Here is a 12,766-nt window from a genome sequence, read left to right as displayed (position 1 = left end):
GAATAGCTTTTCTCCTGTTTCCTTTAAAGGTCTTGCCCATGTACCTTATAATCCTAGTTATTTTAGCATAAATGCTAAATCATATTCTTTTTTGCTAGACATCCTATCTCTATGCATGCCACATAATATTCAAATAGATCATTTTAATAATTACAATTTCCTTTTTGTGATTACTGTAACTACTTCAATGAACCATTTAATGCATAGTGGTGTTTTTTTTTTTTTAACTTTCTTCCCGGCATGAATTCCCAGGAGTAGGATAACTGGGTCAAAACATATGAACCTACTTATGGATCCTGATAGATATTTCCAAGTCTTGTCCACAGAGAGATTGATCAGTTTGCAAGTGGCGTCTGCAATATGGGGGAACCAATCTTGCCTTAACTTTTCTGCATTAGGTACTAGCATTTTATTAATCTTTTATTAATCCGATTGTGGCTTTTCCATAACATTTTTTTCGCGTTTGACGCCCTAAGCGCGAGCCTGCCTCACCCGCGTCCCGCCGGCTCGGGGCCTGCGCTGCGGCGCCCCCTGCCGCCCATTGTGACGCCGGCCGCGAGCCGTGTCCCGAGGCGGGCGGCGGCGGGGCAGAGCCCCGGGAGCAATGGCCGAGACGCAGGAGCTGCTGTTGCAGCTGCAGAAGGACAACCGCGACGGACGCCTGCGGAAGCAGGAGCTGGAGGAGCTGGTGCGCGGGCTGGAGGCCGAGAGCGAGAGCCTCACCGGGTGCCTGCAGGAGCTGCGCGAGCGCGAGCGCAGGTGCGCGGGCGCGCGGCTCCACCGGGCCGGCCGGCCGCGGGGGCTCAGTCCTGCGGACGGCGGCACCAGGAGCCTCGCAGAGCATCCAGCCGATTCGTCGGTTGCTCCTCCCCGCCCGGGCCCGCACTTCTGCTCCAGGCCGTCAGGACCGGGGCGATCGACTCAGGACACCCACGAAGGGGAGGCTGCGGCAACCTGATGTGGGCTTCCTCGGCCCTACCCACGGCTGGTCCTTCCCCGGGGCGGCGGGAGCCTGAGCACTGGCTGCCTCCCGCAGTGGCACGGCTTCAGTTTCCCCTCTGCAGCCTGAAGCGGAGGGCCCAGGCGGCGCGGGCCCTGCGAGGGGAGGCACACCAGGCGGCGCGGGAGCGCGCGGAGCGGGCGCGTGGACTGCTGGAGGCTGCGGAGCAGCACAAGCTGGACCTGGTAGGGGCGGGGCCCTGGGTGGGGCGGGGCCTGCGGTGAGGGCTGGGGCGCCTCGGAGAAGCCGGGACTGTCCCCTCGACCCTGTCCGCAGGAGCAGCACAACCGGCAGCTGCAGGAGCAGTGGGAGGAGCTGTCAAGTCAGGTACATTCAGGAGATGGCATCTGTCTCTTGCCTCCCCTGGGAAGTCCCGCTCTGGTCCCCGCCTCCCAGGATATCCCCCGCCCGTAGAAGCCCCGCAAACCCCGTCCTCACAAGCCCTATTCCCAGCTCTTCTATTACGGAGGGGAACAACCGAATAAGCAGCGCGCAGAGCAGCAATTCGGGGCCCAAGTGGTGGCGTTGCAGGTGCTTGGTGGGGCTTCGAGGGCCGGGGCGACGATGGGGGCGGGGGGATGACGACCTTAGGGCGGGGCCCTGAGGGCTGGGGCGGGGCGTCGGGCTGGGCCCTGAAGGCCCGGGCGGGCACAGCGCAGGCGTGGGAGGGGCCACGATGACCGAGGGGAGGTGGTGAGGTGTGGTCCTGAGGGCCGGGGGCCCGGCCCGGAGGCGCGGCAGGGTGCAGGGCGTGCCGGGGTCCTGACATTCCCGGGATCCTCGGGAAGAAACAGCTGGAGCTGGTGGAGGCCAAGTTCGTCCGGCAGGCGGAGGGCCTGCGGCAGGTGCGCGCGGAGCTGAGTGTGAGGGGAAGGGTCGGCTTCGGGAGCGGGTGGGGCCTGGGCGGATGCGGGGGAGGGAGGGGTGTGGTCCCCGAGTCTCATCAGGGCTCCCCAAACCCCAGGGTGCGCAGCGGACGGAGGAGGCCTGGGCGAGCTTCCAGGAGCAGAGCGCGGTCCTGCAGGTGCCGCCCCCTCCACTGCGACCTCCTTCCCGCTTCCGCCAGAGCTGCGGCGCCCCCGCCCCGCCCCGCCCCGCCCCGCCCCAGGAGGTCTCCTCCCCGGGTCTGAGGCCTCGCTGCCCCCTCCAGGAGCTGCAGGGGAAGGTGATGGAGGCGGTGGCTGCGCTGGACGCCTGGCGCGGCGGCCCGGAACTGTAAGGGGTTAGGACTGTTGGGGGTGGATGGCGACCGTGGGGTCGGGGCAGATCGCCATGTCGAGGCCTGTCCCTGCAGGGGCGACTCGCAGCCTCGCCGGGCGCAGGACTGCGCGGGCTCGCTCATGGAGGAGGTGGCCAAGGCCGACTGTGTGAGCGCGGGCCCGGGAGGGGCGGGCTGTGGTAGGGACCCGCCCCCCGCAGGGGCCACGCACACCCCGGGGGCCCGTCATCCGGGGACCCCTATCCCGGGAATCTGCTCTCCCGCGATCCCCTGGATCGCGCCCCCGCCCCTGCGCGGGCTGACGCCGCTCCTTCTCCCCGCAGGAGCAGCGGCTGTTGGGCGGCGCGGGCGCGGCGGGCATCAGGTGAGCCGGGCGGCGGGCGGCGGGCGCTTCGGGCCTGGGTCTGCGCCCCCGTGCAGACCCGGCCACTGCCCGTTTGTCCGTCCGTCCGCCGGTCCGCAGGCTGTGGGCACTGGGCGCGCTGAAGGTGCTGCTGCTGCTCCCGCTCGGCTTCCTGGCGCTGCAGCTCCTCTACCTGGTGCTGGCGAACCCCGCCGCCTTCCGCCGGGGGCTCCCGCACCTCGGCCCGGACGCCGCGCTCCGCCGCCTGCGCTACACGCTGTCCCCGCTGCTCGAGCTGCGCGCGCGCGAGCTGCTGCCCGCCTAGGGAGCATCACGCTGGCCGCGGCCGCCTGCACCTCGGTCTCCCGTGTGGTTTCTGGGCGCTCGGGGGGAGGTGGAGGGGAGACGCCCGGGGGAGTCCTGTGTTCCGCGGGGCTCAGCGAGCGGCCCTGGCACCTCGGGCTCCGCGGGCGTCGCGCCTTCCAGGCGGACCTCGCGTCCGGAGAGGCGGAGCAGGGCGCGCCCGCGCCCAGGGCTCGCGGCCAGCGCTCCCGGGAGGCCCTTGGCTGCAGCCCCTGCGGCTGCGCCGGCGCCAACTCGGAAGTTGCTCAGAATCGTAGCGGGAAAGTTGCTTTTTCCCTGCTCGCGAGCCTGAGCGGAGGGCTGCGCGGGGGTGCCCGGCAGGCCCTCTCCGCGGCGGGCTGTGATCCCCTCGGCCCGGCCGCGGGGCTCCTTGGGTCCCGCGCGGCCCGGCGTCTGGCGGGGCGGCAGTCCCCCGGGTACCCCTGGCGCTGCGGGAGTCCGAGCCGCGCTGGGCGTGCGCGCTCACGACTGCGGGCTTCGCGGGAAATCGTCGCTTCGCTTCTGTGAAACGCTCTGCTTAGTGGAAACGGTGACCTTTGAGTTTGTCTCGTACAAATCCTACTTTTATTATTTACGGTTTTTTGGTAGTGAAGTTGTTCTGTGTATCTCGTTGTGCACACAGACATGGGTTTTTGCTATGGCCTTTAAACAATCGTTTTTTTGTTGATTTGTAGGTGTTCTTTAGTCTTTTTTGGGTTAAATTGTTTATAGAATCGTGCGTATCAAATTTTATCGGATTTAAGAATTGTGCTTTGGGTCCTAAAAAATCCATTCTTGCCTGGAAGTCATAAAGATGTCATACTCTAACTCCTTTCAATTGGTGTAAACATTTTGTTTATCCATTCATTGTAACATTTTGTTGATAAACATTGTGTTTGTTGATTCAGCCTTTGGTGGACATTTGGGTCGTCCCCCCCCGTGTCAGTAAACACTTCTGTGAACACTGGTGCACGAGTGTCTGAGTCCCCGCTTCCGCTTCTCTTGGGGGTATTCCCGGAAGTGGAATTGCTGTACATTGGTCATTCTGTGTTAAATTTGCTGAGGGACTGCCATACCGTTCCCCACAGTGGCTGCACCAAGTTACATTTCCACCAGCAGTACACAAGGGTTCTAATTTCTCCACATCCACCTCACATTTGTTGTTTTCTGTTTTTGTTTGTTTTTAATAATAGCCATCCTAGTGGGTGTGATTTTTTGCTTTGAATTTTTAGGCATTGCATTCTCTAATTTAATTTTTATAATTTATAATTACAAAGTCAAATCCACAAAACAAGGCGTCTTAGGGAAGTCTAGCTTTTATTCCTGGGCCCTCCACCCTGTTGCCCCCACCCCACTTAGAAGAAGCATTTGGTTTTGTTAATGGACTCCTTCTTCCCCGTAACTAAGTGAAATAGCATCGCAGCCTCTCTCTTAGATGCACAGCGCACTGCCAGGACCTATCTGCCCTCCTTCTGCACCTGGCTCTGCACAGTGTGGTGCGTGGATGTGTCGTTCACTCAGCGGTATGGTGTGGCTGCATTCCCATGCTTTGCTATTACAAACAGTACCTCAGCGAGGACCCTTCTGCGAACCTCCTTTTGTATTTTGTCAGAAAATCTTTGAGACTGATTCCTGAAAGTGAGGTTGTGAGCCAAAGGGTGACCACATACATGATAGTGCTAGATACTGCCCAGGACCCCCTTGGGGTTGGACTGTTTTGCATTCCCACCATCAGTGGGTTTGAGGGTCCTTTTCCCCACAGCCTCGCCCATGGTGCATATTGTCACCCTGGGATTTTTGTCAGTCTGATGGGTGAGAAATGGCACTTCCATAAAACTCTAATTTTCATTTCTCTTACCATCAAGGTTGAGCATAATTTTTAAAGGCCAGTGGCCTTTCTTTTTCTATGAACGATTCATATCATTTGCTCATCTTAAAAATATAGAACTTGGGGCTGGCCCCTGTGGCCGAGTGGTTAAGTTCGTGTGCTCCACGTCAGTGGCCCCCAGGGTTTCACTGGTTCAGATCCTGGGCGTGGACATGACACCGCTCGTCAGGCCACGCTGAGGCGGCGTCCCACATCCCACAACTAGAAGGACCTGCAACTAGAATATACAACTATGTACTGGGGGGATTTGGGGAGAAAAAGCAGAAAAAAAAGACTGACAACAGTTGTTAGCTCAGGTGCCAATATTTAAAAAATAAAAAATAAATAAAAATATAGAACTGTAGGGTTTTCCCCTCCCTCAGTTTTTCACAGCTCTCTTACAGTAGGCATGTTAACTGAGAGCTGTTGTGTTTCCCAGCTTATCTTTCACTTTTGTTCACAGTGTTCCTTTGCCATCCATACATTGTTTTGGTAACAGTTTACTTCCTTTTCTTGATTCTGGATTTTGGTGGGAAGTTTGCCCCTTCCAGTTTGTCACGGAAGCTTGCCACGTCCTCCAACACTCACATGGTTTCTTAGTCCACATTTCAACCTCTGGCCTGAGACTTATTAGGGTTTACAATGTGATGATCTTTTGCATTTCCATATAAATTTTAGACTTGGCTTGTCTGTAAAAAAAAGTCCATAAAAAAAAGTCTGGGATTTCGATTGGAATTACACTGAATTTAGAGATCCATTTGCAGAGAATTAAGTCTCCAATCCTCAAACATGATGTCTCTCTCCGTGTTTCATTTCTCTCAGCCGTGTTTTGCGTTTTTTTTTTTTTTTTAAGATTTTATTTTTCCTTTTTCTCCCCAAAGCCCCCCGGTACATAGTTGTATATTCTTTGTTGTGGGTCCTTCTAGTTGTGGCATGTGGGACGCTGCCTCAGCGTGGTTTGATGAGCAGTGCCATCTCCGCTCCCAGGATTTGAACCAACGAAACACTGGGCCGCCTGCAGCGGAGTGCGTGAACTTAACCACTCAGCCACGGGGCCAGCCCCTGTTTTGTGTTTTTTAGTTAAGAGGTCTTGCACATCTTTACATTTATCCTTGGGTATTTTATATTTTTGGATGCTATTATAAATGGTATAGATTTTTAAAAAATTTTCTTTTCCAACTGTTCATTGCTAGCATATAGAAACAATTGAACTTTTGTTTATTGACCTTATATACTGCGATATGGCTGCACTGCCTTATTAGTTCTTTGAACTTTTCTGTAGCTTCCTCAGGATTTTATCAACCATTTTATTGTCTGTGAAGCAGGACCATTCCTCTTCTTCCTTTCCGGTCTATCTCCCGCTGGCCTCACTGCACTGGCCAGTAGCCCAGCACAAAGCTGATTAGAAGTGGCCACAATGGACAACCTTTCCTTGCTCCCGATCTTAGGAAGGTCCCCTTTGGCATTTCATCATTAGGATGTTAACTGTGACTTTTCTTAGATGACCTTTATCATATTGAGGAAGTTTCCTCCTATTTCTAGTTTGCTGAAGTTTTTGATGACTGGGTGTTGACTTCCGTCCAGGGCTTCTTCTGGACCTGTTGAAAGGATCCTGTGGTTTTCCTTCTTTAGTCTGTTGATGTGAATTATGCTGGCTGCTTCTTGGATGTCAGCCAGCCTTGCATCACTGGGATAACACCCACTCAGTCAGGATGGTCCTTTTTATACATCGTGTTGAATTTACTAATATTTTGTTAAACATTTTTGTATCTATGTTCATAAGAGGGATATTGCTCTATAATTTTATCTTTTTGGAATGCCTTTGTCTTGTTTTAATATCAGGGCTATGCTGCCCTTATAAAAATGAATTGGGAAGTGTTCTCTATTTTCTGAAAGAGTGCTTGTAACATTGGCATTATTTCTTCCTTAAATGTTTAGACTCATCTTGGCTTTATGATGAAAAAAATTACACCTTAATAATTTTTTTGTTTAACACAGAAAGGTACCTGAGTCGTCAGTGTACAGCTCACTGGATTTTTGCAAAGGGAACACCTCTGTAGAATAAGAAACAGAAATGTTAGCACACCACCCTCGTCTCGCCTCCTTCACGAGGAGCTACGGTGCTGACTTCCGATACCATCAGATGATTGTGCCTGTTTCTGAACTTCACATGGAGTCATACAGTGCGTATCTTTGTGTGTCTGGCTCCTTTTGCTAACATTGTTGAGTAGTCCGTGTTGCCTGTTGAGGTTGTTCATTTATTTCCATCATTGCATTGTATTCTACTGGAGGAATAGCCACGATTATCTCTTGTCGAAGGACATTTTGGTCATTTAGAGTTTTTTATTGTTATGAATAGCGCACCTCAGAACATTCCCGTTGCTCTGCTTTGGTGTCCAGATGTTCGTACTTCTGTTGGGTACACATCCAGGAGTGGAATCACTGGCTCATCGAGATGCTCAGCTGTAGAGGACACTTCGTTTTCCAAAGTGGTTGTACCAATTTATACCCCCTCCAGCAGCTTCGGAGAGTTCCCGTTGCTCCACGTGCTCCCGACACTTGATATTGTCTATCTTTCTATTGGACATGCAGGTGGGTGAGGAGCCATCACAGTGTGGTTGTAGTTTGCATTTCCCTGATGACTGATGAAGTCAAACACCTTTTATTACGGTTATTGGCTATTTGGATGATCTCTTTTGTGAAATGCCTGTCCAGGTCTTTTGTCCATTTTTCTGTTGTGTCTTACTGGTTTTAGTAATTTTTTATGTACTCTGGATAAAAGTCCTTTCAACAGGTATATGTGTATTGCAAATGTCTTCCCAGGTCTGTGGCATGCCTTTTCATAAGAGTCCAAATTAAATTATTTTTTCCCTTTATGATTAGTGCTTTTTTGGTTCTGTTTAAGAAATCTTGAGGCTCACATGTGAGGGGATGGACTATAATTAGTTTTTGGGTGGTGAACATGATGTAAACTACACAGAATTCGAAATATATTATGATGTACATCCAAAAGCTTAAAAAAAAAAAAAAAAGAAATCTTGAGGCTGGCCCAGTGGCACAGCAGTTAAGTTTGCACGTTCCACTTCTCGGTGGCCCGGGGTTTGCCGGTTCGGATCCCAGGTGCGGACATGGCACTGCTTGGCACGCCATGCTGTGGTAGGCATCCCACATATAAAGTAGAGGAAGATGGGCACGGATGTTAGCTCAGGGACAGTCTTCCTCAGCAAAAAGAGGAGGACTGGTGGCAGATGTTAGCTCAGGGCTCATCTTCCTCAAAAAAACCAAAAATCTTTGTGTGTTCTTGAGGTCATCAAGGAATTCTATTCTCTCCTAAAAGCCTTTAAAGTTTACCTTTAACATACAGCCCTACAATCCACCTGGAATTGATTTTGAGGTCTGATATGAGGTAGGCAGTCAAGATTAAATTTTTTTCTTATACCAATATCCAGTTGACGCAACACCATTATTGAAAAGACCATCTTTCCTCTGCTGTCCTGCAGGGTGGCTGTATGTATGGGAGTATGTCCCTGCTGTCCATCTCTGCCATTGTTTATTCAATTTTCTTGCACGGGGTAAACCACATTGTCTGAACTACTGTAGCTTAAGGGTAAGTCTTTTTTTTTCTTTAAAGATTTTGTTTTTTTCCTTTTTCTCCCAAAGCCCCCTGGTACATAGTTGTGTATTTTTAGTTGTGGGTCCTTCTAGTTGTTGCGTGTGGGATGCCGCCTCAGCATGGCTTGATGAGCGGTGCCATGTCCGCGCCCAGGATTTGAACTGGTGAAACCCTGGGCTGCCGAAGCAGAATGCGTGAACTTAACCACTGGGCCACAGGGCCGGTCCCATAAGGGTAAGTCTTGATACCTAGGTTTGTTGGTCTTCAAGCTCGAAATAGCTACGTTTTGACCTCTGCATTCCCATATAAATTTTAGACTTACCAATTTCCACTAAAAAGCTTTCTGAGATTTGTTTTTTGAGGCAGATGAGCCCTGAGCTATCATCTGCCGCCAATCCTCCTCTTTTTGCTGAGGAATACTGGCCCTGAGCTAACATCCGTGCCCATCTTCCTATACTTTATATGTGGGACACCTGCCACAGCATGGCTTGCCAAGTGGTGCCATGTCCGCACCCGGGATCCGAACCCGCGAACCCCGGGCCACCAAGGTGGAATGTGTGCACTTAACCGCTGCGCCACCTGGCCGGCCCCTTTCTGAGATTTTGATTGGCATTTTCAGTGAAACTACAGATCAGTATGAGAACAAATATCTGAATAATGCTTAGCCTTCCGATTCATGAATGTATTACTGTATTTGCTTAAATCTTCTCTCAACATTTGCAGTTTTTAATATTTCTTACAAATCTTTCATTAGCTGTATTTCTTGGTATCTGGTGTTTTGGGATGCAATTGTAAATGGTATGGTTTTAATTTCGTTTTTTTGTTGTTGTTGTGAGACATGTACAGATACACACACACACAATTGACTTTTTTGTATATTGACCTGTATCCTGTAACCTTGACTATAGATCTTTTTATTGCCTGACTGGACTGGCTGGGGCCTCCAGTACTGAATGCTGAACAGAAGTGGTGACAGCAGACACATGTCCCTCCCTGTTTATCTAGGAGGCACAGCTTTCAGTATGCCACCTTTAAGCATGATGGGTTTTCCACAGATACATCGAGGAAGTTCCTGGTCTTTTGGGCAGAGCTTTGTTTCTAGTATCCCCTATCCTGAGTGTAGGCCATGCTCCCCTAACCACTTCCTCAAAGGCATCAGGCTCTTGAGTTTGTCTTTTGTCTACCTTGTCACTGAAACAGGAACTTGATTGTTCTTAGGATTTTTTCTTTGTTTCTTTTTTTTGAGGAAGATCAGCCCTGGGCTAACATCTGCTGCCAGTCCTCCTCTTTTTGCTGAGGAAGACTGGCCCTGCACTAACATCCGTGCCCATCTTTCTCTACTGTATATGTGGGATGCCTACCACAGCATGGCCTGCCAAGCAGTGCCATGTCCACACCCGGGATCCGAACCAGCAAACCCCGGGCCGCCGAAGCAGAATGTGCGCACTTAACCACTGCGCCACCGGGCCGGCCCCTAATCTCCGCCTTTTAACGGAGTGGCTAGTCCACTGATGTTTAAAGTAATTTCTGATGTCGCTGGACTGGAGTCTCCACTGCAGTGGGATCTCTTTGCTCCACCTGTGAGTTCTTGTCTTCTTCCTTTCCTGCCTTCTTTTGGATTAATTTAATACTTTTATATGTTCCTTTTAATTTACATATTGGCTTATTTCTATTTTTATTTATACTGGTCAGGACTGAACTGTGCTTCCTGAGCTGAGTATTTGTGTTTTTCATCAACTCTCGAATCCCAGTAGAAGTTGATTAGAGCTTCTCATTCAACTTTCCTTTTCTTTATACTTCATTTTTGGTAATTTCATTGTTCTTTCATTGATTGGTTTTCTCTTTACCTATATCTTATCTGTTGTTTAACCAATTGTTTGGTTTTTAATTTCAGTGACTTATTTCTGGATGTTCTATGTTGTCTTTTTTTTTGGTTTTGAGTCTTTTCTTCTTATCTGCTTAGAATAATTGGAGGGTCATAGTGAGTGGGAACAGATGGCGGCTGGGGGCTAGTTGCACAAAAATTTTGGAGTCCTGAAGCAGAGCACTTGAAAATGAACAAGAAAGAAACAGGAAAAGGCTGGAGCAGAAGCATGACACTGAGCGACGCCCGTGCTGAGGAGAACCGTGGGCGAGATGCCGCGTGGCCTCCACAGGCGCCTGTTCAGCCGGCCCTGCAGCAGGAGAGTAGTTGGGGGTACAGCTTATCTTCATCTGCGCTGTGGTGAGCCATCTTTGCGGCGCTCACAGCTGGGTGCCTGGGCCCTGAGCCCCTTGGCACACGTGCTGCCTGACCTCCCTGACGCGGACAGCCAGTCCCAGCAGGGAGGGTCCCTGGGGGCCTGACCCCATTTTGTTCCGGGACTCTGGAGACGGAACGCTGCCCGGCTCCCTTTCCAGCACAGCTGGAAATCACCCCTCAGCTGAACGTGCACTAAAGACTCAACACTAAACCTGATATTCAAGTTGTAACACAGTACTTTTGGGGGTTTTTATTTTGTTCACGTTGGTTAAGTTGAATATAGTTTTCTTTTTTTATGCACAAGAAAATACTTCATGTACCTATGAAATAAAACAGGGAATGTGTCCAGTGCAAATACAGTATTCACACCCGTGCAGCAGACAGCGTCATCAGATGATTGTCATTGCAGCCTCACATGGCACGCGGGGGCCACACCTAAGGAAGGAGCAGACTGCAGGCTCTGCAGGGGGCACTTCTTTTGTCCTATAAAAATAACTCCACTGGATGAACTGACAGGGCAGCGGCAGCACCCCCTTGTGGCCACACATGGTGGCCGGCGGGGTGGGGAAGTGCTCAGAGGGCTCCATGATTGCAGGACGGCTGGGGGCGGTGCTCCGCCTCCATCCTCAGTAGGGGATGTCGTTCTGATAGTACTGGATCATGTCGTAGGTGCGGCTCCTGGCAGGCAGAGAGCAAAGGGAGGCTGTGAGAAGCCCGTGCCGGCGTGGGGCCCCTCACCCCTCCAAGCCCTCCACGTCCGCTCCACCCGGAGAGCAATACTTAGGAGCTGGCCCTACTCCCCTCCCCGAAGGTGCAGATGCCCCATGGCAGGCCCCTCTCCTGGGCCGCTCCTTCCCCCACCCAGTGGCCACCATCGTGGAGCTCCATTATGCCCCCATCTCCTGCTCTGCTTCCTGAGTCCCCTATAGGCTCTATGAGCCTCAAATGTGGGCTGAAGTGGATGGCCCTTCCTTAGCCAAATGCCTGCCCTCAGTCCTGGGACCCACGCCCGACCTGGGAGGCTGTCATAGGAGCTGCCCCTATGCCAGGCACCACTCTAGCACCTCAGCCTGGCATGTGACCCCCGATCATGCTTGGCTGTCCCGAAGGGGTCTGTGCACACTGCCTCCTGTCACGCTGCCCAGCACATGCCCGTCTTATTTCACCAACAAAACAGAAGAGACCTTCCTCGTCCTGCCTTCCGACCCTTCTCGCTGACTCAGAGATATGTTGTGCACGCCTGCCCTGAGCTGCCTCCCGTCCTCTGTGGTCCTCTTGTGCCACACGGCCCAGCCCACATGTGCCCTGGCCTTGACCTGCTCTTGGTGGGCCCCCAGGGGCAGTTCTTGGTCTTCCTCTCAGGCTCCAGCAGTCTCTGCACCTCCCAGGGGCCTTGACGCCTACACGGGTGGCTCCCTCACTCACCTGCTGGAATCGCGTCCACCTAGTTGTTTAGCCCAGAAGCCTCAACGCCATCCCTGACCATCACAGCTGCTGGGAGCCCATCAGCAAAGCCTGGGGCTCTAACTTCAGAATCGGAACTCACCTCTTCTCACAGCTCCACCACCCATCACAGCAACAGCCGACAGGCCTGTCCCTACCCTGCCCCTCCTGTCACTGCCTAGGCAGCAGCCTGAGGAAGGCTCCTTCCCCAGCCCTGCTGAGCCATGCCCACTGCCCTGGAGGGCCCCATGTGCTGGTGGCTCCCTCGACTTCATGGGCTTGGCCCAGGTGGGCATGGCTTCCAGCCTTCAGGCCTCTGCCAGGTGTTCTCCTTAGCATGACCCTAGCCCCTCTAAACCAGCACCCTGTAGTTCTGCAAGAGCTTTCTTCCAGGTGTGCGGGACCAAGAGTCTCCTGGAACCGCAGTATCCTCGTCACCTGGCCCAGCTGAGCCCCACGCAGGTGCCCAGAAGACACCGGGGCATGGCGGTGACGCAGGAAGGGGTGACTCACCTGTTGCTGAGGAAGCAGCTCTGAATGACCTTCATGATGAAATTCGCAGCCTCTCGCTCAGTCATGTTGGGGCTGAACCTGTGCCTGGGGAAGAGAGCGAGTCAGGGCTGCCGCTGCCGGGTGCTCCCTCCAAGCTGCCCTCCCCGTGGGATTTGGTCCTGCCGGCAGACAGTACTTAGCATTT

General features: G+C 52.6%; 2 protein-coding genes across 15 annotated transcripts in view; one reads left to right on the top strand and one right to left on the bottom strand.

Annotated features, from left to right (window-relative positions):
* The first annotated feature begins 530 nt into the window (after positions 1-530).
* On the top strand, positions 531-10,981 carry TMEM191C (transmembrane protein 191C). Of its 14 annotated transcripts, XR_011441694.1 has the most exons (11): positions 539-759; positions 1,065-1,185; positions 1,277-1,327; positions 1,454-1,531; positions 1,789-1,845; positions 1,965-2,215; positions 2,295-2,367; positions 2,543-2,583; positions 6,770-6,954; positions 7,172-7,363; positions 9,635-10,981. XR_011441694.1 is itself a non-coding variant. In XM_023646780.2 (10 exons), the coding sequence occupies exons 1-10, from the start codon at positions 605-607 to the stop codon at positions 2,885-2,887; spliced, it is 906 nt and encodes a 301-aa protein (XP_023502548.2). In that variant the 5' UTR covers positions 531-604; the 3' UTR covers positions 2,888-3,590. The 14 variants fall into 14 exon arrangements, 8 of the variants coding, with proteins under 8 accessions (XP_023502548.2, XP_023502550.2, XP_070132224.1 ...); XM_023646780.2 differs by lacking the exons at positions 6,770-6,954; positions 7,172-7,363; positions 9,635-10,981 and adding an exon at positions 2,683-3,590 and having other exon boundaries at positions 531-759; positions 1,965-2,024; positions 2,151-2,215; XR_011441697.1 differs by lacking the exon at positions 2,295-2,367 and having other exon boundaries at positions 535-759.
* Positions 10,845-12,766, bottom strand: part of PI4KA (phosphatidylinositol 4-kinase alpha) — a 146,525-nt gene continuing 144,603 nt past the window's right edge. The window contains exons 54-55 of the mRNA XM_023646776.2: positions 12,583-12,666; positions 10,845-11,304 (exon numbers count right to left, since the gene is read on the bottom strand). Coding sequence (XP_023502544.2) covers positions 11,253-11,304; positions 12,583-12,666 — 136 coding nt within the window. The 3' untranslated portion in view covers positions 10,845-11,252. The remainder of the gene's footprint in view (positions 11,305-12,582; positions 12,667-12,766) is intronic.

This window comes from Equus caballus, chromosome 8 (assembly GCF_041296265.1).
Source record: "Equus caballus isolate H_3958 breed thoroughbred chromosome 8, TB-T2T, whole genome shotgun sequence".
NCBI classification, from domain to species: domain Eukaryota; kingdom Metazoa; phylum Chordata; class Mammalia; order Perissodactyla; family Equidae; genus Equus; species Equus caballus.
Note: the sequence above shows the minus strand (reverse complement) of the source record. Positions and strands in the feature narration are given on the sequence as shown.